We start from the raw sequence: 25,403 nt of genomic DNA on the forward strand, positions 1-25,403 counted from the left end.
TCATTCCCCCACTGATTTCAATTTTCTGCAACTGCAAGCATTGTTCATAATTCTGTAGTTTGTCAGCCTATACAGGAGTATCCATGCACGAACCTTTTTATGCATTGTGCGAGGGTTACTCTGAGATAGACACCAAGGGAATTGCTGGGTCATAAATCCAATTTTTTCAAAGTAAATCCGCTTGTGAACCCGGAACCAAGTCGATTTTTCCCGCCCCGCCAGTTCCTCGTTCAGGAGAGTGCAGCCGTGATTGGCGCGTTAACTCAGGCCAGGGGCGCCCCAGGTGTCAGGTGCGAGGGGCGCGATGACCTACCACCCTCCGGGCACTCGCTCTGGCCACACCTCGTGGCCCCTTTCATTGAAAGAGTCCGTAGGGATCACGTGAAAGAGCCCTGCAGAGTGCGTGACGTCACGAAGCTCAGACCAATGGGAGCCTCTGTTTATGTCGGGAGCCATCGAATAGTCATCTTCCCCCTACCATCCCCCGCCCACTCTCCGTCGCGCTGCGCCGCGTCGCGCTCAGCCTCTGGTGAAGGGCGGCGCGCTTAGGCAGGCGGTGGCGCGGCTGGAGTGCCGCGGGGAGAGCTGTGCCGGTTGCTTTCTGCAGCCGCGTCTCCGCCAGCTCTCCTCGCCGTCCCCGGGGCGCTGTGCGTCTCCAGTCCGGGACCGAAGCCGCCTGCCTTAGCGGGCGGCCAGATCCGTGTCCCGCCTCAGCGCCCGGAGGACATGCGGGAGAGAGAATGAGCCAGAGGGACACGCTGGTGCATCTGTTTGCTGGGGGGTAAGGTCCTGGCGGGGCGTGCGCACTGGGGCTGAGGGTGCTGGGGCCGAAGACGCATGCGAGGGGGGCGCGGGGAGCGCAGGAGGCGAGGGGGGCGAGGGGGGCGAGGAGGCCGGGGGAGCTGGAATGAGGCTTGGGCGGGGAGCTGCCACGGGCCTGCGGGTGAGGGGAGAGACCCAGCCCGTGGGTGGCGAGGGGGGCTCCTGTTCGGGGAAGCAAGGGGGTGAGGCCCGGGCCCGAGGGCGAGAGATTGAGGCCCAGGCAAAGAGGGTTGAGGCATGAAACCCGGGCCTGGAGTGAGGTTTTGGGCCCGCGGGGCCGGGGTGAGGCGGAGGCCGAATCCATGCGTCTGAGGAGACGCGGGTAAGAGCCAGGGTCGGCGCTTGATTACCCGGACGCCGCTGGACCTGGCCGCACGCCGCAGTCTAGCGGGCGTCGGGGATCCAGGGCCGCTTTGAGGAGCCTGGCTTCGGATTTCGCGTAGGTTGCATGGCCCAAGGGGACGGGGCGGAAAGTGCGGAGGCTGAGGACAAAATGGGCGCCGGGGCCTCCTTCAGCCGTCGCTCCTTGCCGCGCTCGCTTGGGCCTCTGCACGTCACTCACGCCCCACCTCGGACCTCGGGCCGCTCATTTCCGGGCTTGGCTTTGCAGGATGGGTGGTAAGGGGGCTACGGGATCGAGCCGGGAAGGCTTTGGTATTCTCTCGTGGTTGCTGTAGGGTGTTTCTAGCCCTTGGAAAATTTCTTGCCCGAGCTTTTCCAGGTGGTGAATGGGGTGCAAAGCTTTGCAGTACCTTTGGGGTCAGATTCCTTTCGAGAAAACCACCCCTCTTGTACACCGTTTGCTTTTCTGCTGCTTAGGAGAAAGTAGGAGTGGAGAGAGGTAGGTCAGATTTTTTGAAGATAGTCTTAATAGTTACTATGTGTGTGCAAGATTAGGACTAAGCCTAAAGTCTTAGTTCCCTGATTGCCAAAATGAGTTTTAGAGCTTCCAGTTTAGCCTCCTGTTTAGATTTGCTCCTTCTAAATCGTTTGGAGAATCATAGCAATTTTAAGAGTTACTTATTTGGAGGATTATAAAGAGTTTTCTTATCAAAAATGCCTTCAGTGAATTATGCTGAGACTTACTGGCATCTTCTTAAATCCTACAGTTTTTAGATCGACCGCTTTTAAGAATATGAAAGAAATACATATGCAGTTCTATTCACGGTGTCTTGCTTTGAGTTGTACATACGGACTCTGTTGAGCCAATGATGGCAGTACTTTCTTTAGGTTGGCACACTTTCATTCAACAAATATTTGTTGTACACCAATTATGGGCCAGCCACTGTTTTGGCATAAAAACAAAATTTTTCTATTAATCTGTGAGACCCAATTTAGGCAGTTTGCTTTCCATATTTCTGAAATGTTTACTGCCAATAATCAGGCAAATTAAATCTGTTTTTAAAAATTCAGTAGCTATGTAGATGCTCTTGAAAAGATCTCATGCAAATAATTGAGCTCCCTCGTGTAATTAGATCTATAATCCTGAAGTGAGGAGACCACAGACGTAGTCTAGCACTATTTTAATTTGGGTGAAAAGTGGACACTTTTATTTCATTTGCTTCGTCTATAAAATTAGGAGGTTGTAATATATGATCTCTAAAGCCCTTCTCTAGCTCCTAACATTTCGGTTATTCTGCGTTCAGGATTCATGTATCAAGTTTTGTTAAAAATGGGGCATACTTATATTTGAAATAAATGTTAGCTTGATTGTACTAATTTCCCACTTTGGATTAGGATCATCATTTTGTTATAAAAACGTGTAAATATAGGTTTTCTGGTTTAAGAACAGGAATGGGAGGTTTTTGTAGCATCTAAACACACAGATTAGGAGCTCCATCCCCTCCCCCCCAGTCTAGCATATGTGGTTAACTTAGAGTATTAAATGAGATATTGGTATGTAGGATCTGATACAAGATAGGTGCTCAGCCATATAATTTCTCTTCCTTTGCATCTCATCTTGATTTTATTTTTATATGTGGTTACATAAATGAGTTCAGTAAAACACACCTTATCTTTTTAAAGGAAGCCCAGTATATTTTAAAAGAACCAAGAGTAACCTTTCACAGTGTATTTAATCTTAGGCAAGGGTTTTCTGAATATGGAGCCTTTGAGTTGTTTTTCTGATAAGTAAAATTGTAATATTCAAATGTGTTTATCAGAATCCCACATTTCTAATAGCCTAGTAGCTGTATCGTTGAACACCAGCACTGGACCTTGGTTCTGGGTGAAATACTCACATGCATAACTCGTGCTTTCTCTAAGACACCCTTTGATCCCATTATGTTTTTGCCAGAGTTAATATTCAGAGTTTTTAAAGTCAGTAGTTAACGTTAATTGAGTTAAGGAACGATATCATGGCAGCCTGTAAAAAAGGTGTAAATATGATTTAATTTTAGCTGTACCTCTAATGTATGTATGTAGAGATGAAAGCACTATGAAATGTATTTCTAAAGACTGATAGAATTGTACATTGTCTAGTTATTGTATCAGCTGCATATATGTACAGAGGCAGCTTATTTTTTTCTATTTGAGGGAGATATTGTCTCAAATAGGAGCTATATACCTTAAGACTTTAAGTGGATGAAGTTTTTTCTTTGTGGCTCCTATGACAGATAATTTAATATATGTAGTGAGTAAAATCAAAGATGATCTAAGAACTGTCTATTTTTATATCCTGGAGCTCATTCATTTGCTCAATCATTATTATTTATTCAGTAGGAAACTCCCATTTGGGTATAGTGAATGATATTTGTTAAATTATTTCACCTGTTTGCTTGAAGATCAGGGCAGAAGTGGAATACTTAAAAGTATAATTAATGTGATTTACTTCCGCTTCACTCTGACCATATTTTTATTAGTCTCATTTGCTTAATTTTTACTACCTCTCCTTTTCCTCTGTCTTACTCTGTTTAAGCTGCTATTACAAAATACCAAAAACTGGTGGCTTATAAATAACAAATATTTCTAACAGTCCTGAAGGCTGGAAAGTTCAAAATTAAAGCAATAACAGGTTCATAGATGATGGTCTACTTCCTCATAGAAGACGCTCTCTTGCTGTATCCTCACATAGTAGGAGAGGCTAGCCAAGATCTCTGGTGTCTTATAAAGGTACTAATCCCAAATGTCAGGGCTGCAATCTCATGACCTAATCATCTTGAAAGTGTCTACCTCCTAATACTATCACCTTGGGATGTGAGTAGGATTTCATCTTACTAATTTTGGAGGAGACAAACATTCAGACATCCTCCTCCCCTTTTTTTCCTTCTAAAAATGTATTCTGTTATTCTTACTAATAGACTGCAAAACTAAGGGAAGTTTCTTATCCTGTTGGAGAATATTCTCAAATCATTTTTCTGTAAATGAATTACTGTAGCACAGCAGCTACCATTTTTCTGCAAATGGATTAGTGTAGCACAACATTGTGGGTCAGGGATTCTCCTTCTTGAGACCCGTCTTGTGGTCTGAGAGTTTAAAACTATTTTCATAAAAATACATTATTGGCACAAATTTGTTGACATTTGTCCTGATGGTGCAAAAGCAATGATGGGTAAAACTGCTGATGCCTTAGCATGCATCAAGGCAGTGGCACCAGACTATAGTCATCGTATTCACCTCCAGGTACTTGCAATTTAAAAAAAAAAAAAAAGCCAGTTTAACCTAAGAATGCTCTTGAAGGAGTAAAAATACTAGTTTTATTAAATCACAACCTTTGAATACCTCTATATTTAATATTTTGTGTGACAAAATGGGAAATAGGCATGAAGTAACTGCATGCCGAAGTGTGGTTCTGCGTTGTTTCAATTGCAGGCTACACTAGCTTCTTTTTTTCATGGAGACCCGTTCTTCCTTAATGATTAATAGACTGATTACTCAGACTAGACATTTTCTCAAAAACTGAAGGAAGTAAGCCTTTTTAAGGAAAACCACTGATAGCATTAGTTACCAATGATAAAATTCCAGTTTTCAAACAGAAATTTGAATTTTTGAATTGACCCCTCTCCCCCAGCCTTCCAATACCTAAGGATGTTTCTGATGAGATGGTGATAGTAAATGTACATTTTTTAAATACTTTTAAAATGTTTTGGAAGACCTGCAAACCCAGTGAACCAGTATCTTTCAAATGACCAATATATATATGATGTCATAGAGTCAGCCATGGGTAAAAGAGTCACTCAGATTTTAAAATAGACCAGTGGATTTTAATATAACAATACGAACAGTTTACTGGTATAGTTCAGATTCTACATTGCAACTAACCTTTAAGAACCTACCACTTGTCCGGTTGTAATATAGTATTGAAGAATATCGACAATTATCTAAAAAGGGACTGTCTTGTCTAGTAATTGTTATCATTAACTAGAAGGCGTTAAGTGCTATGGGAAAAAAAAATGATACACCTTAAAGGACTGTGGTGGGAGTGCACTCTAGTACTAAATCGAATGATGATGAATCTTATTGAGAAGATGACATTTGAGTAGACTTGGAAGGGAGAGAATTAGCTATACAAAAGGAACTAGCCCCAGTAAGACCCTAGCCCTGGTAAGAGTGAGATAATGAGGCAGGTATGGCCAGAATGATAGAGCCTTCTTAGGCCTTTAAAGGACTTTGACCTTTTCTATTGAAATGGGAGGAGTCATCATAGAATTTTTAAAGGCTAATTGGTCTCTGCTAGACTATGCATGGGACAGGGGCAGAAGTAGGGAGTTGATTTGGCTGTTTCAATAATCCACTTGACTGATAATGGTGATTCAGACTAGGTTGGAAGCAATGGACATTGTGAGAAGTGGTTGAATTCTAGTTAGACTTCAAAGATAAAGATAATAAGATTTTTGACATATTGAATGCAGAGTGTAGAAGAACTCCAGGGTTTTTAGTTTGGGCACCTGGAAGGGTGGAATTGCTGTCAACTGAGATGGGCAAGATTGCAGATGGAACAGAGTTGGGGTGAGGGGAGATCAGAAGCTCCATTTTAGACATGGTAAGTTTGAAAAGTAGAGAGGTCAAGAAGCTGATTGTTTAAGTCATTGGATATACTAGCCTGGAGTCCAGGAAAGAGGATTGGACTAGGGATATATATTTAATAGTCATTGGAACATAAGTGGTGCCATGAGCCTAGTTGAGATCACTAAGGGAGTGAATATAGAGAAGAAGGGACCACGAACTACCCTCTGGGGACTTCAATAAAAGATCAAGAGAAGAGGAATGAGGAGAAGAGAAGGAACCAGCCAAGTAGACTTCATAGTGACCAAAAAAATATGGTATCCTGAAATCCAAATGGAGCAAATATACAAGATCTAGCAAAATATACAAGATCTAGCAAATATACAAGATCTAGAAAGGAGTAAGTGATCAACTATCAAATGTTACTGTCATTTAAGATGTCTGAAAGCTGTTAACCACTGAATTTAATTGAGGAACTTTGGTGACTTTTAGTAATTTCCAGGGCAGGGGAGTAAAAGTCTGGTTGGAGTAGGAGAGAAATTAGAGACAACAAATAGACAGTTTTAAGGTTTGCTGTAAAGGGTAGCAACGAAAGGGGGAAATTTACTTTTACTAAACCTGCCACATTCCCTCAGCCTATTTTGTTCCTATAATGGATTTTTTTTTTCTCAGTCTCATATCTTACTATTTTTCCTTAAAATAGTAAGCACTTTGAGGCTCCCAACAAAGGCCTTTTTCTTTCTTACAAGACCTATTTGCACAGAGATTTTAGTTTTTGTTTGTTTAAACCAGTCTTGGTTACACACTGTGCCTAGCTTTACGAAAACCAAAAAACACAACACTCTAAATAGTAAAGACTGTACAACTGCATCTTGGGCTGTATGATATGGCTTGCTTCCATGTTTATCTAAGTTGGCTAAAATTTTCAGTATTACTAGTCTTGATTTTGCTTTATCATCCACTATAAGACTAACGTGTTAATTTTTTCCTGCATCAGAAACACTTCCTATACTTAAAAAAATGCTGTTTTATTCTCAACCACACATTGCTGACTCTTCATAAGTTAGTCTGTCAGGTATATAGATGTCCCTCACCATTTCAAAAACTTGTATTGCTTCTTGTCTAAACACTAAAGCTTCAGAGAAGATAGTTATACAAATGTACTACCAGAGAAACAATTTTTGGTAAGACTTCCTTAATGATTTGCATAGAATTTCAGGGACGGTCTACGTGTTTTTTTTAATTATCATTATTTTTTGAGATGGAGTTTCACTCTTGTTGCCCAGGCTGTAGTGCAGTGGCACGATCTCGGCTCACTGCCACCTCCACCTCCCAGATTCAAGCAATTCTCTTGCCTCAGCCTCCCAAGTAGCTGGGATTACAGGTGCCCGCCACCACGTCCAGGTCATTTTTGTATTTTTAGTAGAGACAGGGTTTCACCATGTTGGTCAGGCTGGTCTTGAACTCCTGACCTCAGGCAATCCACCCACCTCAGCCTCCCAAAGTGCTGGGATTACAGGCCTGAGCTACCACACCCAGCCCAGTCTACATGTTTTAAGATTGAAAAACTCCTTAAGTTTGGCTAGCATGTTAAAGAAACTTCATCTTTAGTGATTGATATTTCTTTTTTTTTTTTTTTTTTTTTTTTTTAAACAATTTTTAGTAGAGATGGGGTTTCACTGTGTTAGCCAGGTTGGTCTCCATCTCCTGACCTCATGATCCGCCCACCTCGGCCTCCCAAAGTGCTGGAATTACAGACGTGAGCCACCGCACCGTGCCCGGCCAGTGATTGATATTTCTTAATGTAACTAATGCCCTAAGTAGAGTGTCACTGCAGGCAGAAAAATAAAATATTTTATCCTATTCATCTTGCTTTATAAAGCTAAACACTGCTTAAAGTTAATAAAATGAATTCTGGAGTACCTTTTTAAATAATATGCACGTACAAATATTGTGGACATCATCAGAAAATATTTTGTTCATCTATCTGTTACCTTGCCTGTGAAAAACAAGTTTTCTGATCTATACATGCTCAAGAGGTTAATATTGAGGACATATATCTAACAGTGCCTTGGATTTTTTCCAGTCCTTTTAAAGCTAGGGGAGCCAGATCTAGTGGTTCAGCAGCTTAGGACTATCCAGTCAATGGGGTTTTATGTCTATGTACCTGTCTTAAGGATTCATGACTGGGTATGATGGCTGAAATTCGTCTGCTATTCATATTCACTTAGTGAACAATTTCTCTTTCTCCTTTCTCTCCCATCTCCCCACCCTCAACTTTTGGTTACCGTGCTTCAACAACTAGTGTGGGAGAGCACTTTGAGGCTCCCAGCAGAGGCCTTGCTCTTTCTTACAAAACCTGTTTGCACAGGGTTGTTTTATTTGTTTTGTTTTTTAAACCAGTTTTGGTTACACTGTGCCTAGCTTCAAAAACAAACAAAAAAAACGCTATCTTTTTGCCACTCCTTTACTCAAGAGGTCCATAAAGGCCCTTAAGGTAGCTAGACCCCCTGGCATGCTAGAGTTTTTATCTTCATTATATGCACTAAGTAGAAGCAACATTTGAAAGTTCTTAGACAGTTAAACTCTAAGAAGTTTGGCTTTATTAGCATCTGCAGTATTACCATAGGCTAGAGATGTGTCCACATTCCAGTAAATTACCGAGATGACTTGATAAACTTACTATACGATTTGGCAAACATCATGAAAATAAAATAGTTTTAAATGTCTTATAAAATTCTTTAGTGATAACCATATTAAACAATTTTAAATATTCTACAAGATCAATACATAGCTATGTGATTATTTGACTCACCAAACGATCTTGGCCTTCTCATATCTTTTAAGATATAAGACATTTGCCTATAAAACTTTAAATGAGTGTCAATCCGGGTGGTTTCCCTATGAACATAAAGAACATGTAGTTATTTCTAATCTGGATATACCAGGGGTATAGTGACATTTAACAGTGTTATTTGATTCATAACCAAGAAACTCTTCTTTCTGAATTTTTGATGTTACAAAGTAATGAACTTACGCCCTTCTGTTACAGACTTGGCTATTCTGTCTTTGGAATTATTTGCCAATCAAGAAAGCACACAGAACAAACCTGTGACTGTTTTATAGAAATAACTTTGAATTGTAACTTTTTAAAAATAGTAAAGCATCCAACCTTGAACTATGTTATTTAATAGCAAATTACATTGGCCACACCTTGCAACTGATGTCATCCACATCACTGGATCAGAGGGAAGTAAGACCAGTAATGAGTGCCTGCTTCTACTCCACCATTTTTTTCTCTATTGCTTTTTCTTGGTTTTCAAATTAATATATTATACATCACCTTTCTGTTCTGGTAGATGAAGATTTAGTTATATTGTACCACTCTCTTGTTTCCTCTTTCTTTACATCCTCTCAATATATAATTTGATACAGTTTTTGCTAAAAATCAAAAGTCAGTGCTTACCTTATTGTGACAATACAAATATTGTTCACTGCAGAGCTAAGTTTAAGTTGTCTATTATGTTGACCTTTCCTTTCTTGAATAACTTCATTCCTCCCCGCCCCCGCCCCCACCCCTCACTGCCACTGAAGTTAATAATTGCCTTCATTAAGAAACTTTTGCTTAGTTATGTGAGTACTCATACTTGAACATTTGTTTTCATATGGTCAGCTGTGTTCATCTGTCAGTCTTTTTTCCTGGAGACTTTAGTCCCACTGAATTCTGTCATCCTAATCCTATCTTGATTGGTTTTTTTTCAGGTCTGCCATTTCACTATCATCTTGGGACTTCTTTCTCTGTCTTGGGTTATTCTGTTCCTGCATTTCGTTCCCTCCCCGCCACCATCTTCTTTTAGTTTACTGTCTTAATTTGTGGAATACATTTTTTAGTTAGCTATGTAAGAAAATGGTATACAGTAGGCAATTTCTTGAATACTTCTTTGTCCCAGATGTATAGTTTGGTTTGGTATAGAATTTTAGGATAAGTAATCTGCAGTTGTCAAGAAGTGTGATGCTAATCTGGTCACTTTTCCTCTATTATGTGACCTTTTTTCTTTCTGGAAGTTGAAGTCCTTGAAAGATTGCAGTAGTGCATCTTGGTGTGGATTGTTTTTGCATCCTTTGTTCCTGCTAAACCTAAGCTCAGAAGTATTGAGTTTGTATTCTTCAGAAAATTAGCCTTCTGCCTAGGAATATAGTTTTATCCAGCATGTGTGTGTGTGTGTGTGTATGTGTGTGTGTGTAAGGCATAGAGCAACACTGGGCATCCTACCTTTGTCATACAGCCTGTGACAGCAGCCAGTCCGTTTTCAGTTATTTGCCTTAATTCCCTCTTGAATACTTGGTGCCCTTAATCATTAGGCCTCCTAGGGATTCTGCAGGGGAAAACTCTGCTGCTTTTTGGTATTTCCCTCTGCAAGCCTTTCTTCCTCTTTACTAAGTTGTCTTTCCATTTGCCTCGTTGGTTGAAAACTTGCAGCTGCCGATTTCTCTGGGGCTCTCTGTTCTTCTGGCATATTCCTTTAGACAGTGAGATTTTTGACATGGAGAAAAGATAAATCTAATGTAGTTCATCCCAACTTTATTGAAGCAATAGTTTTGTTCTCTACATCAATTCTCATTTCAGTGTGCATAATAATTATTTTTAAATTGCAGCAAGAGAAATACCAGAGTGTCACCCCTATACTACACATCTATTGCATTCTATAATGTAAAACTGCTTCAGGACAACCTAAGTGCTTGTGCATATACCCACTTATGCCACCCCCACCTCTGTATGATTTACTTATTTATTTATTTTTTGAGATGGAGTCTCGCCAGGCTGGAGTGTGCACTGGCACAATCTCGGCTCACTGCAACCTCCGCCTCCCAGGTTCAAACAGTCTTCCCACCTCAGACTCCCGAGTAGCTAGGATTACAAGCGTGCACCACCACGCCCGGCTAATTTTGTGTGTGTGTGTGTGTATTTTCAGTAGAGGTGGTGTTTCACCATGTGGCCAGGCTGGTCTTGAACTCCCGACCTCAAGTAATCCGGCTTCCTCGGCCTCCCAAAGTGCTAGGTTTACAGGTGTGAGCCACCACACCTGGCCTTATTTTTTTGTTGTTTTTTAATTTTGTTTTTTGTTGTCGTTGTTTTGAGACAGGGTCTCACTCTTTGGCCTAGGCTGGAGTGTGATAGTGCAATCACAGCTTACTAAAGCCTTGACCTCCCAGCTTTAAGCCATCCTCTTACCTTGACCTCCCAAGTAGCTGGGATTACAGGCATGTGCCACTGCACCTGGCTGTTTTTTCCTTTCTTTCTCTCTCTCTTTTTTTTTTTTTTTTTTTTTAAGATGGAGTTTCACTCTTGTTGCCCAGGCTGGAGTGCAGTGGCACAATCTCAGCTCACTGCAACCTCTGCCTCCTGGGTTGAAGCGATTCTACTGCCTCAGTCTCCGGAGTAGCTGGGATTACAGGCATGCACCACCACGCCCAGCTAATTTTTTGTATTATCAGTAGAGACGGGGTTTTATCATGTTTGCCAGGCTGGTCTCAAATTCCTGACCTCAGGTGATCCACTTGCCTTAGCCTCCCAAAGTGCTAGGATTACAGGAGTGAGCCACCACGCCCGGCCTCTTTCTTTCTTTTTTTCAGAGACAGAGTCTCACTGTGTTGCTTAGGCTGGTTTCAAACTCCTGGACTCTGATCCTACCACCTCAGCCTCTGAAAGGGATTACAGGCATCAGCCACCATGCCTGGCCAGTTTAGATTCTCATGTGTTTTACTTGTTGAAGTGTTTTTTAAATATCATAGTATTTACCTTGTCTGTTGGTCTGGCAACAAAATATTCATAAGACTTCTATTACAAAATTTCATAGTTACCATTATCAGTAATGGAGGCACGTAACTACATAGCTAATATTTATTGAGCACTTTTTATGTGCCACTTTACAAAATGCTTTATGTGGATTATATATCATCTTTACAACAAGCGTGTGAGGCATAGGTATTGTTTTTACCATTGTTGTTTTGTTTTCGTTGTATAATATTTATTTTCTTGGAACCAGGAATGACTGTGTAGGAATCATGGCTTTATGTGCTCACGTTGCTTTTTGTTTGTTTTCATTTTAATTATAGAAGTAATTCATGTTCATTGAATACATTTTTTAGAAGTTATTCATATTCAAGAATACTCCTTAGGTTTTACAGAATATAAAATCAAAACATGTACATGTTTATTATAGATTTTGGGCCTATTTGTGGGTTTTATGTTCAATAAATTTACAAAGTAAATACACTAAACTGCTAAAAAGAAATCAGGCAAAGACAAATTGAATTATTATGGTTTGCCATAAATAGATCACTGTTGTAGTGTGAATATGGTATGGACTAACCCACAGGTTCTTCTGAGTCCTACATTGCATGTACTCCAAGTATACTGTGTGATGGTGACTCATGTCTTTTACCACTTAGCTCTCAACTCTTATCATAAGTAAATTTATGGCTTCTATTTAAGATTCTCCTTGTGGCCTCATATGTAATGAGATTTTAAGACTATTTCATGGCTGTTTGAAAGTATCTTTTCCTTGTTTATTGAGTATTGAGGTTTCTAAGTTCTACTTAATTTTGTTTCAGATTTGCTATAATCCTACTACTTTTTGTCTAATTTTGTTGAAATCTGACCATATAATTATGGTTTCGACATTTTTTGGGGGGAGTTAAATTTTTTTAACTGCCTATTTAAAGCTATGAGTGGAATTTTTTTGAAGTATTAAGCTTATTTATGATTGAATATTTCACATAATATAAATACATTCAGCCCCAGGTAGTTCATATATTAAGAATTCCTACTGGTTTTCACATATTTTTCAAATCAGATTTGTCAAGGTATCGTTTACATACAGTAAAATCTACCCTTTGTTAAATGCATACAGTTTATTGACTTGGCAGATGTATAAAGTCATTTAAACACTGCTATAGTCAGGATATTGGCTGGGCCTAGTGGTTCATGCTTATAATCCTAGTACTTTGGAAGCCTGAAGTGGGAGGATTGCTTGAGGCTAGGAGTTCAAGACCAGTTTGTGCAACATAGCAGGACCCTGTCTCAATAGAAAAAATTAAAAAAATTAGCTGTGCATGGTGGCATGTGCCTGTAGTCCCAGCTGCTAGGGAGGCTGAAGCAGGAGGATTGTTTGAACCCAGGAGTTCAAGGCTACAGTGAGCTATGATCGTGCCACTGCACTCCAGCCTTGGTGACAGAGCAAGACACTATCTCAAAATTAAAAAAAAAAAAAAAAAAGGATTTTGAACATTTTTTGTTATTCCAAGAATTCTCCCATACCCCTTGCAGTCACTTTCTTCCCTCTCCTCTACCCCTTGGAAACCACTGATCTCATTTCTGTTCCTCTCATTTTGCCTTTTCTAGAATATCATAAAAATGTTTGCTTAATGAGGGGGATAATTTTTTTAACGTCAAAAATAAAAGCCTTTTGTGCTTCGCTTTTTCAATTAGCATAATGCTTTTGAGATTTATCCAGGTGGTGGCTTTTTCCTGCAGAATAGTATTCTATTATATAGGTGTATCACAGTTTGCTTCTACTAGTTGATGGACATTTGGGTTGTTCCCAGTTTTTAGCTATGAATAAGTATAGCTATTATAAACATTCATGAACAAGTCTTTTTGTGGACATGTCTGTTCATTTCTCTTGGGTCAGTACCTACAAGTGAGATAGGGTTGTGTGGCAGTTTTATGTTTAACTCTGTAAGAAACTGACAAACTGCTTTCTAAAATGCCTGTACCATTTTTAATTCCCACCAGCAGTGTAAGAGATTTCCAGTTGTTCAGCGGTTGGCTGTTGGTCAGTCTTTTTAATTCTAGCCGTATAATAGATGGGCAGTGGTATCTTATAATGGATCTATTTTGCATTTCCCTGATGACAAATGATTTGCAGAATTCTGTGTGTTTATTTGCGTGTATATATCACCAGCTGTTAAATCTCTTACTGAATTACTTGATTTTATTCCTGATTATAAGCACTTTTGCAGGTAATGATTTGCAAATATTTGTTCTCAGTCTGTGGCTTTCATTTTCTTCTCAGTTTCTTTCATTGTGTTAGCAGTTTCTTTCAGAGTAGAAGTTTTTAGTTTTGATAAGGTCCAGTTTTTCAGTTTTTTTCTTTAATGATTTGTGCTTCTTTTGATGTCCGTATAAGAAGTCTGTGCCTAACGCAAAGTTAAGATTTTTTTCCAGATGTTTTTTCCTAGGTGTTTTATAGTTTCATCATTTTAAACTTAGGTCTATGGTCCATTTTGAGTTAATTTTAAAATGTAGTGTGAGGTAAGGGTCATGTTTTTTATTTTACATATAATGTTCTTTATTTTTTAATAGTTTTGTTGCATAAGTTTTTCACTCTAGTTGCATACAGTTTGGTTTTATCTTATTTTCTTGGTGGCATATACTAATACATCAATATGACATTTTTATCTTTTAAAATTTCTTTTACATTCTATTTGGAGTGATATTACCATTGCCATGCCTGCTTTCCTTTTTATGTGTTTTTTTTTTTTTTATTGTGGAGGTAAAATTATTTAGTGTATTATTGCATGGGTTGCTTTTCTTTTTTTTCTTTTAATGCCCATTTTGAAGGTCCATGTTAACCGGACTCAACTAGCTTTTCTCTTTCACCGCACTAAGAGCTTTTCTGAGTGATTTTCCCTTTTGGTTAGAAAGCAGTTCTAAAGGCTTCACTTGGTAGCTATTAATGTTTTAAGAGGAAATTATTTTCTACTCTTGTATTTTAAAATAATAAAATAATAATTACTCAGCCTATATCTTACATACATTTTAAACAGTTTAATGTCATTAAGAGCTTTTGTTATTATTGTTCTGGTGATCAGTCCTTTTATTTAAGTTGGGTTCTTCTAACAAGCCTACCTACATTGTGCAGTTTTCCACGTGTAGGCCTGACAGATATTAATTGTGAGATTCAAATGCCAATTTTTTTTCTCTTTTGAGACAGGGTCTCACTCTGTTGCCCAGGCTAGAGTGCAGTGGCCTGATCATATTCACTGTAGCCCTGAACTCCTATGCTCACGCAGTTTTCCCACCTCAGCCTCCTGAGTAGCTAGGACTACATGCATGCCCCACCACACCTGGCTAATTTTTTAAACAAATTTTTTGTAAAGTGGTGTCTGGCTATGTTGCCCAGGCTGATGTCAAACTGGCCTCAAACCATCCTCTTGCCTCCTCCCAAAGCTCTGGAATTACATGTGTGAGCCATGCGCCCAGCCCTCAAATGCTGTGTTTTTTTGTAGGTGAAATACTTCTGAATATTTGAGTATTTAAAATAAGAGAACTAGGAATGGTTAACTATCAGTGAGTTCTTTCTTACTGCTCAGAAGACCATTTCTTCAGTTTGAAAGGACAGGAGTTTGAAAGATAGGATATACTTCAAAGAATGGCCTAGATTTTAACAGAGTCACAAGTTATATATATACGTGAGTACTAAATCAGACCTTAGGACCGTATTTAAAGCCATTATGTGACTTACCAGTACAATTTTAGTAACAGCACCTATCATTTGAAGTGTTTAGCAATTATTCTTGCCAGATAGTTACTAAGCTGTGTTCATTTTAGTTACTGAAGATGTTTTTATGAAATCAAATAATGGAATCTCTTAAAAATTTGTTCAGTCATCTAACATTAAAAATTATAAATTTTGGTATGCTGGCAAAGCTCCAGGTACCCATGTGGATTACAGCTCTGGGCATATGTACTAACTTATGAATTAAGTAGATAAGCTGTGTTCTTTTTTTTTTTTTTTTTTTTTAGATGTGGTGGTACAGTGGGAGCTATTCTGACATGTCCACTGGAAGTTGTAAAAACACGACTGCAGTCATCTTCTGTGACACTTTATATTTCTGAAGTTCAGCTGAACACCATGGCTGGAGCCAGTGTCAACCGAGTAGTGTCTCCCGGACCTCTTCATTGCCTAAAGTGAGAGCATAGTATTCAGGAGTCTTTTTTAGTTTGTTTGCGTTAGTGATTTCCAGATGTTTGTTTACTTATATTCTGCCACATTGAAAATGATTCTTTATAAACCTATTTACAGAAGTTACTCTGAATTGTACTCATAAGGAATGATAATTCCTAATGGAGAAGAACAGTTAGATAGATAAGGTAAAGTGTAATTTTACTTCCAAATCATGTGTGTTTAGAATATCTCTGCATTTATCCAGTGGTTTTTTCTAAAGCTATTATAAGTATTTTATTTTTGATTATTCATTTACTTTTGAAATGTGATAATGTTTAATGCTAACTCCTTTCGTGTATATTTTTAATGTTCCAAGTACTCTCACAAGTAAGTACATCCAATTAATGACAATCTGTGATTTTTATGTAACCTAAGTACAACTGAGACAGCAGAGTTCTAATGCTGTTCAGTATTTGTTTAACATTTCCTGATGGTTTGGAAAAGATTTGTTTTTACAGTTTGCCAAACATTATGTTGCAATTGGATTTGAAATTTCAAAACTATTAAAATTAGGTTTCACATGTTTATACTTGTAAATAATGGAATGCCTTTGTGTCTGTCTTATCAGTTCACTGTTTGAACTTAGTTCAGTAGTGTTTATTTTGTAATAGCAAATAAACTCATTCTGTGTATTTACCTTTGTTACTAAAAGGTTTCATCAGCCTTTTCTTTTTTCAAACTTGTTTACATAAGTACATGAATAGGTAGAATAAAATTGATAACAGTTTTGAATTAAAATACAATAATTGGGTCGGGCGTGGTGGCTCACGCCCATAATCCCAGCACTTTGGGAGGCCGAGGTGGGTGAATCATCTGAGGTCAGGAGTTCGAGACCAGCCTGGCCAACATGGTGAAACCCCGTCTGTACTAAAAATACAAAATTAGCCAGGTGTGGTGGTGTGCACCTGTAATCCCGGCTACTCAGTAGGCCAAGGCAGGAGAATCATTTGAACCTGGGAGGCGGAGGTTGCAATGAGCCGAGATCGCGCCACTGTATTCCAGTCTGGGTGATATAGTGAGACTCTGTCTCAGAAAAAAAATGCTATAGTTATAGATAAATACTTCTATCTGATTTCTAATAGGAAAAGTATTTTAATATCATGATTTTGATATTTACTACCACAGATTGCCTCTCCTTAAAATTCTTCTTTTGACTTCTGTGATAATACTTTTTAATTCTCTTTTTCAGTGGTTTTGCCTTCCCTTCACAGGAACTTTAGTAATCCTTTTGGGCTGTGTTTTAGTTCCTCAGTTTTTCAGGCCCTCTTTTAAGCTCTTTATATATTGATTTACTTAATCCTCACAGTAACAAATAAAGGGGTACTGGTTTTTTTTATTTACTGCTGATGAAACTGAGTATGAGAGAAAAGTTATTTCAGGGTCATAGAGTTAATCCATTACCAACATTTGGGCTTCATATCTGAGATGTCTGGCCACTCAGTTCAGGCCTTAAATTAACCATTAGACCCAACTACCTTTAAAAAGATCCCTCTTAAGCAGATAGATGTTAGAGAACTACTTGGCCTAGTCTGTTAACTCTGAATTAAAATACCTGCTCTTCAGTTTCTGTTCCTTCTCACTGCCAAAACTTCATTTCATAACTTACTCCAAGAAAGCCTTCTGTGACTTACACATGGCTCTGTTCCTTTCTCTGCTGGGCATATATGTATCTAGGTTGTATAGTATTTGCTTGTTAATATGTTCTGTTAATTTATTTGTTTTGTTATCATTCTTTTTACCAAAACAGAACAGCAAATTTCCCAATGTCAGGGGCCTTGCCTTCTTTTTTCTATCTACTTACTTTTTCTAGTTATAAACAGCTAATTATACAGTTAAATACTCAGTATAGCAACGGTTAACTGAGTGGCAGGAGAAATAACAGGCCAACCATTCTGGTACCTTAAAGGACATTAGGGTGATAGATTCTGCTACAACATTTCAATGGAATGGGGATGAGATAATACTGTAGTACTAAGTATTGTCCAATGTTGAGTAAAAGACCTGAAAACTAGGAAGGAACTACATTTCTAATTGGCGGGTAGTTATTAAGATTTCAATTTGCTGGTAAAGATAGTAAAATTAAGGAAATCGAAGATAAGTGTAGCATGATCATATGAAAATAATGTAGAACTCTTTATCATTGTGTCTTAATCTTTCAGGAAAGAATCTGAACAGATTTTTTAATCATTACTAGTGAATCTATTATCAGTCTTCAACAATTTATGCTATGTCATGAAAAAACAATGTGTTTTTGTGTGTGTGTGTTTTCTTTTTCTTTTTTTTTTTTTGGAGACGGAGTTTCACTCTGTCTCCAGGCTGGAGTGCAGTGGCGCAATCTGGGCTCACTGCAACCTCTGCCTTCCAAGTTCAAGCAGTTCTCCTACCTCAGCCTCCTGAGTAGCTGTGATTACAGGCATGCACCATCATGCCCAGCTGATTTCTGTATTTTTATTAGCAACGAGGTTTCACCATGTTGGCCACGCTGGTCTTGAACTCCTGACCTCAAGGAATCTGCCTGCCTCAGTGTCCAAACTGCTGAAATTACAGGCATGAGCCACCATGCCTGGCCACAAATTTTTAATAAGTAAGGAAAACTCATCAGAGAAGCATAACATAATACAAATATACTGGATTTAGATTCTAACTTTATATACAAAGTAAATAAAGTACCAGACTTTGAAAGATATTTCTGATAGAATTTTTTTTCTCTCTTTCAGGGTGATCTTGGAAAAAGAAGGGCCTCGTTCCTTGTTTAGAGGATTAGGCCCCAATTTAGTGGGGGTAGCCCCTTCCAGGTAAAAAAAAAAAAAAAAAATTGTTTAAAGTTAAGCAAATTATGGCAATCTCTTTTGTTTCAGCACACCTGGATTTAATCATTTATAGATACAGTTAAATTTATAAATATGGTATTCAATGTTTATGGGAAGTTAAAATACTTAATTTACTTTTTAAGAATTTCAGATTCTAGCTAGAACAAATTTATATAATAAAGTAATGTTTGGTGGTAGTAAATGGTACTGGATATTTTGAAGACTAACAGTATTTCAGTGCTGTTAGAAATTAACAGTAGTAATATGAATACAAAGGCTATGTTTCATAATGTAAGGGAGAAGGTATAGTATTTGCATTAAGTTATTGATAGTCTTATACTAGGGGAAAATAATAAAGTATCACATAGTATAGCTAGAAGTTTAAGGAACACTGTATTTATAGATAAGAGTTTTAAATGTTAAAATTCTATAAATGGACCTGAGTTTTTTTGGGGGGAGATGTTGTAATCAAAGTTGAAAATAATGAATATATTGTATATCTTTGTATTGCATAGACTAGGAGATATAAAATTAGTAATATTTGCAAGATAAATCTGGAAATACTCTCGTAGCTAGTGGCAGTGTATTGAGTCTTCTGGGGAGATGCTTATCCTCTCATCTGACCATAGGAGTTAGAAGAATTTGGGGGTGCAGAATTGAAAATCTACACAGGGCTAAAGCTGCGAAATACTCCTGATATTTTGAGATAAGTGTTTGGTAGATATGTGAGTTTAACTAAACCAGCCCTTGCATCTTGAAAAATTTTGACTCTAAAAAAGGTAAGCATTGTTTTAAACAAATATTTTCCTTGGGCCAAAAGACATTTAGGATATCTCGAATTTTTCTGCTCTTCCTAGCTATCCTGCTCTGCGCTCCATCTGAAGTTAGTGTTCCTTTCTCACTTTCCACATAGAAATTAAACTTCAAAGAAACAAGATAGAAAATAGAACCAAAGGACTAGGAAGGATGTCAGGGCTTAGAACAGGGTTGAAGAAAGGGACAAAAAGTCTAAAAACCTAAGAATTTGTGTATTGTTGAAGGGCAGTAAGTGATGTACATGGCCTTTACCATAATAAAAAGGAAGCTATTCAAGGAAGATGCTGAAGAGATGTCAAGGTGATGAGGATAAAGAACTATGGTGTAACAAACAGGTATCAGTAACCATCTAAAAGGATGGGCGTGGCACCATGTGTAGGTGCAAAGGACCGCATAGTAAGATCATTGTGAAGCAGTTTTTATACAAAGTCAAAAGACAGAGAACAAGCAAAGGAACTAATAACTAAAGGAACAACCAAAGGAACTAGCAGTAAGAAAGGGGAAGATCTGGAACTCTTAAAACTAAGTCATTGTTTGGCATATGGGACAAACCAAACAGATAGAATGGTTGCATTCCCTATTAAGGAAGCCAAAAGGACATGAAAACATAACTTCGTCATTTTTCTCTGACACCATTGCATCTTAGATTGTTAACCTCTTCCACGATAGAACACTGTACAAAGTTCATATTTAGAGTGAAAATGCTTTCTGTATCCAAACCATGTACCAGATCCATGTCTTGTTATTTATTAGGTTTCAACTTTTTATGGGTTCTTTTCTCTCTTTAAGAAAATATCCAAAATTGCATCCTAATTATAAAATTAAAAGAAAAAAACACCAAATGGAGTGGCTCATGCCTATAATCCGTCTTCTTGGGAGGCTGAGGTGGGAGGATCACTTGAGACCAGGAATTCAAAACCAGCGTGGGCAACATAGCAAGACTCTATCTCGTAAAACAAACAACAGAAAAAGTATAGCATAAATTTTCTACCCTAAACACATCATCTTTCATCCTGTGTACCTTCCCAAACACTCACACTTCTCATAGATAACCACCATTAATAGACAGTTCATGTATATTCTTCCAGTAATTTTTCTCGGTTATCATATACATAAAAACATGTATACTTAATATTTATTGTGCTTTACATAAACTGAATAATACTAAATGTTTAACCTAATTTAACTGAAGTTTTTCCATGATAATATGTGGAGTGACTTTTTTAAAAATTGTATAGCATTCCAGCATTAATAAACATTTCCTTATTATACATTTAGGTTATTTTTAGATTTTCATTGTATAAACAATGGTTCAGTAAACATACCTCAACCTTTATCTTTGAATACTTTAGGAAGTATATTTTTTTAGGATGGTTACCTAAAATTAGAATTTCTGGATAAAAGGGCATATGCATATTTAAGACTAGTGAATATTGACCAGGCAGGGTGGCTCACACCTGTAATCCCAGCGCTTTGGGAGGCCAAGGCGGGTGGATCACAAGGTCAGGAGATCGAGACCATCCTGGCTAACAGTGAAACCCCATCGCTACTAAAAATACAAAAAAATTTGCCGGGTGTGGTGGCGGGCGCCTGTAGTCCCAGCTACTCAGGAGGCTGAGGCAGGAGAATGGCATGAACCCGGGAGGCGGAGCTTGCAGTGAGCCAATATAGGACCACTGCACTCCGGCCTGGGTGAAAGAGTGAGACTCCATCTCAAAAAAAAAGACATAACTGGATTTTTATCCCTTATCCATAGCCTTACCAATGCTGGCTACTGTCCATCTTTTTTAAATACTTACCAAATGGACTAAAAGGGATTTTTCACTGTTTATTTGTCATTTGTATATCTCTCCTGTGAATTGCCTATATATATTTCATGGCCATTTTCTCATTAGGATTTCTTTTTTTCTTACCGATTTCTAGAAGTGCATTGTTTATTCCTCTTCCCAACTTGGCATCAAGTATATCTTATGTTTTTCTTTCTCATAAATTAGAATGTTTCATTTTAAGTTATATTAATTTTCCTTTTTTCTTAAGTACATTAAAAAAGGTACAACAGTGAAATTCTCATTTGTATTTGTCACTCTGTTTCTTATTGGATGAGTAATCAGGATTGTTGGGGAAATAACAGGATATTTCATACAGCAAGCAAATAATTCAAAGCCTGGGAAGTTAACATAGAGGTGGTAGTGGGGATGCATAAAATCGTAGTCAGTAAGTTAACAATGAGGGAAATAATTACATTTCACTCAGTGTTTACAAATATTGGAAAACATATTCTGACCTGATGGGTCTGATTTCTTATGTTAGAATTGTTTTGTCTGTTTAAGGATAATGTGAATTATTGTGTGTTTAGTATAATTGGAATATACCACAGTATCTTAAAATTGTTTAGCATATATTTTAATCAGTTGGATCTGCTTCACCCTCTTCTCCCCATGAAAAAAATTATATGTTAAGTGCTCATACCATATCTACTTATCTTCAATAACTATATTTAGCCTTAGATATGCACCAGCCTTACAGCCTTATTCATTCATTTAGTTTCTAAACATCAAAATCTTAAATACGTTTTGTTTAAATTAGTTGTTATTTTGTTTTTATTTTCTTTTTATCTTCTTGGATACCAAGTTTTAGTGAGTTAAGTGGCTGTAGAGTATTGAAAGGGCGTCTGTTTGAGGATGAATGGTAGGAACTTTACATTTGATATTGTCTTATTTTAATGGTCAATACAGAAAGTACTTCAGAGTATTTATGAAAACTAAATGTAATGTTACATGAGAATGTGGCTAGGACTTTGTTTATGGTTTTTAAATTTCTCCATTCTAAAATTATGAAGATCAATTTATATATAAATCTTATGCATTAAGAACATGCATATTGATAAATCTAAATCTCTGTTTTAGAGCAATATACTTTGCTGCTTATTCAAACTGCAAGGAAAAGTTGAATGATGTATTTGATCCTGATTCTACCCAAGTACATATGATTTCAGCTGCAATGGCAGGTATGAATGTATAATATTAAAAAACAAAAAACTTTATGAAACCTAGAGGCTTAATATTGAATTATAAGTTTGTAGTGAAAAGTTGATGATTAATGTGCTTTTCATTGATTAGATGATTTTTACATTTATCGATATAAACCAAATTAGGTATATGTAAAATCTGTCATCAGTTGACATTTTTGTAGTTAGGAGTTTACGTGCTAGGGTACAAGTAATATATTTATATTGCCTTGTGTAGTCCACTGAATGTTTAGTGATCGTTGTTAACAGTTTTAAGAATCCAACCATAGTTACACTATAAATAAGTTATGGAGCTGTAATTTACTCTTCTCTCCTCAATTTCTGTTAGTGCCTTTTCCCTTTTTGCTGCATGTTTTGGCTTCTGTCTGAAATGTGTCGGCAATTCTTGGTAAAGTATTCATTTTGTCCTGTGCTCAAATGCTGAAATTTTTGTGAGTGATGTATTATTACTGATAATTCAGTTACTGTGTGTATTTTTTTAAATTGTTTATTATTCTACATTCACACTAGATAGCACCTGAAATTTAGACACTGGCTATGTGTACATGCTTACTATAGAAATGTTTCCAGGAACTCTCTGTTTCTGTCATCACTGATAAGTATATATGATTCTGAATTAAAATAACTAGTTTTAGGTCTTTACACTGCCATAAAGATAAACAGTTGGTTTGACCAATCTGGTTCTGGAATCATTTGCTGCTATGCATGTTAGACAAAGCCATGAACTTTGGTTTTCCATAGAAAATTCTCCCTAATATCTGGGATTTATTGCATATTTACTCATATCTCACAGTTTCAAATTACGCTGTAACTTTATAAACAGTAGCTGCTTTCATCAGCTATTGATCAATAAATTGAATGGCAATTATGTGCTTAATAATGAGTGCCTTAAACTGTTAAACACTTTTGGTTTAGAAATAAATTGAATCAATTTGAGCTGTATACTTCATGAAGTAAGTAAGTTTGAAATACAAATTTCTGAAAGGTCAGTAGCCCTTATCGTATTACAAATTGTTTTTAAGGCTTTTTGTATTTATTAATTGTCGATTGATTCACTGAAACTTTAAAACTGGAAGGGACAATCTAAAGGTCAAAAGAGTGAAATACAATCATTTACCAATAAGGAAACCTTGGGCAAATTATGTAATTTATGTGAACCTGTCTTAGCTTACCCATGGAATGAGTCAAGTGGTCTACATAGATTTGGATTTTGAGAATTAGTTCTTTCATTTAGTGTCATAGAGATTATCTTGTTACAACTAGAATTATTTTTAATGTAATTTTTACAGATGTTGAATATTAATAGATAGGATTTTTCCCCTACGAATTTGGATGTAAGGTAAAGGTTGGTGGCCAGTGACAAACCTTATAACCACTTTATCAGGTTCTTTAAAAATATATTTCTGAATTACCAGTGATTATGTTTTTGGCTTATAACCTCAGATAATTATAAAGAAATGTTAATCTTATTTGAAAGAATTGGAATCTAGAAAGTTAGATGAGCAGTCATTTTAAATTGATATTTGTTATATCAGTATAGCAAATGCAGAGGTTCAGAATATCTTTATTTCCACTGGAACATCTTATTTCATTAGAGTATCTCATCAGAATTTATTACTGTATTTGTATCACATTGCAAAGAATTTCAGTAGAATTGTCAGTTTGCACTTTTTTCTCAAATGTGTACAAATGTTAACATATAGTTCATTTTTATCTATACATTGATGCCATTTCCCAAGTTGAATTCCTCGAGCTTTGGTAAACTTATACTCTCATACTTGTTCAGAAGTTATTGCACTGTACACTTATTGTGTAGAAAATACTGTTTGAATTTGTTTGCAGTTACATTGTTCTGAGAACTGTGCTTTCAGAGCTTCTGTGCACTATTCATGAGCATTAACATTTAGCTTTGCAGTTTTATACATAACTGTATGGTTAGTAAAACTGAATGGTCCAATGCAGACTCATTAAAGTAGGCTTTTGCCCCGTTTGTTCTTGAAATAATCTAGACCAGATTACTCGGGGGTTTTTTTTAGGATTATTTTTATAGGTCTAAATATGAATGATTTGGAGGCATGAAGTACTTAAAGATAGTTCTGTGAAAAATCATTTTCAGCTGTCTATTCAAGGGAAAAAATGCTAACCTTGTCACTTTAGTGCACAAAAACACACTAAAATAAACCATTAATGATACTGCCTGCAAGATTTTAACACACCAGATAGCACACACATTAAGGATTTATAAGGCACTGTACGTAATTTTTATTCCAAGTGACCTCTCAATTCATTTTCATTTTGCATTTTATCCATATGAACTCATGTTTAATTTAGATACTAAAAATTTATTTATTAAAAGGACAGTTTATTTAAAGTGGGTCTTTTTATTTGTTGTAGTGCATACTATAAGAATTTGTAAGCCTCTAAAATTGAGCTATAAATTTTCATGGCATTAAAAATTTGTTTCAATTGTGAGGATATTTAATCAGATTAAATAATGTTGACTCTTAATATTTTGCCTGCCTTTTTTTTCTCCGACACATGACCTTTGACAGACTAAGTATATCTCAGCTATTGAGGGTATCTGTTTTGTTGCCTGTATATTTTGTTTAAATTAACTTGTATATTCCTCTGTATACACCTAGGCACAGATGTATGCAAAAAAAATTTATTAAATTACTTCTTTCTTTATAGTAATTCCCAATTTTTAAAAGATTTTATCTGGCATGTATATAGTTTTATATAGAACATTATAAATGTAAAGGAAATGAATTCTGATTTTAATTGGATTATGTATTCATACAGTTACTTCTCAAGTTTTTAAATACTAATAATGTAATCATTGAATGTTTCCTACATACGTAGTGGGTTTTATTTGCTTACAGCATACACTGTTATTTTTCCATTTATGTTTTTCTATTAGACTTAAACTTCATTATAATAAAGGCTTTTACTCATTAAATACAGGTATTG

At 37.0% G+C, this 25,403-nt stretch overlaps 1 protein-coding gene across 2 annotated transcripts in view; it reads left to right on the forward strand.

The window, feature by feature from the left end:
* Window positions 1-481: 481 nt before the first annotated feature.
* The window catches only part of SLC25A36 (solute carrier family 25 member 36), a 38,691-nt gene continuing 13,769 nt past the window's right edge, over window positions 482-25,403 (forward strand). Inside the window, exons 1-4 of one of the 2 annotated variants that reach the window (XM_009239359.4) lie at window positions 482-781; window positions 15,578-15,742; window positions 18,497-18,574; window positions 22,312-22,412. In XM_009239359.4, coding sequence (XP_009237634.1) covers window positions 741-781; window positions 15,578-15,742; window positions 18,497-18,574; window positions 22,312-22,412 — 385 coding nt within the window. In that variant the 5' untranslated portion in view covers window positions 482-740. 2 annotated transcript variants of the gene reach the window in all.

Source organism: Pongo abelii, chromosome 2 (assembly GCF_028885655.2).
Source record: "Pongo abelii isolate AG06213 chromosome 2, NHGRI_mPonAbe1-v2.0_pri, whole genome shotgun sequence".
In the NCBI taxonomy this organism is placed as follows: domain Eukaryota; kingdom Metazoa; phylum Chordata; class Mammalia; order Primates; family Hominidae; genus Pongo; species Pongo abelii.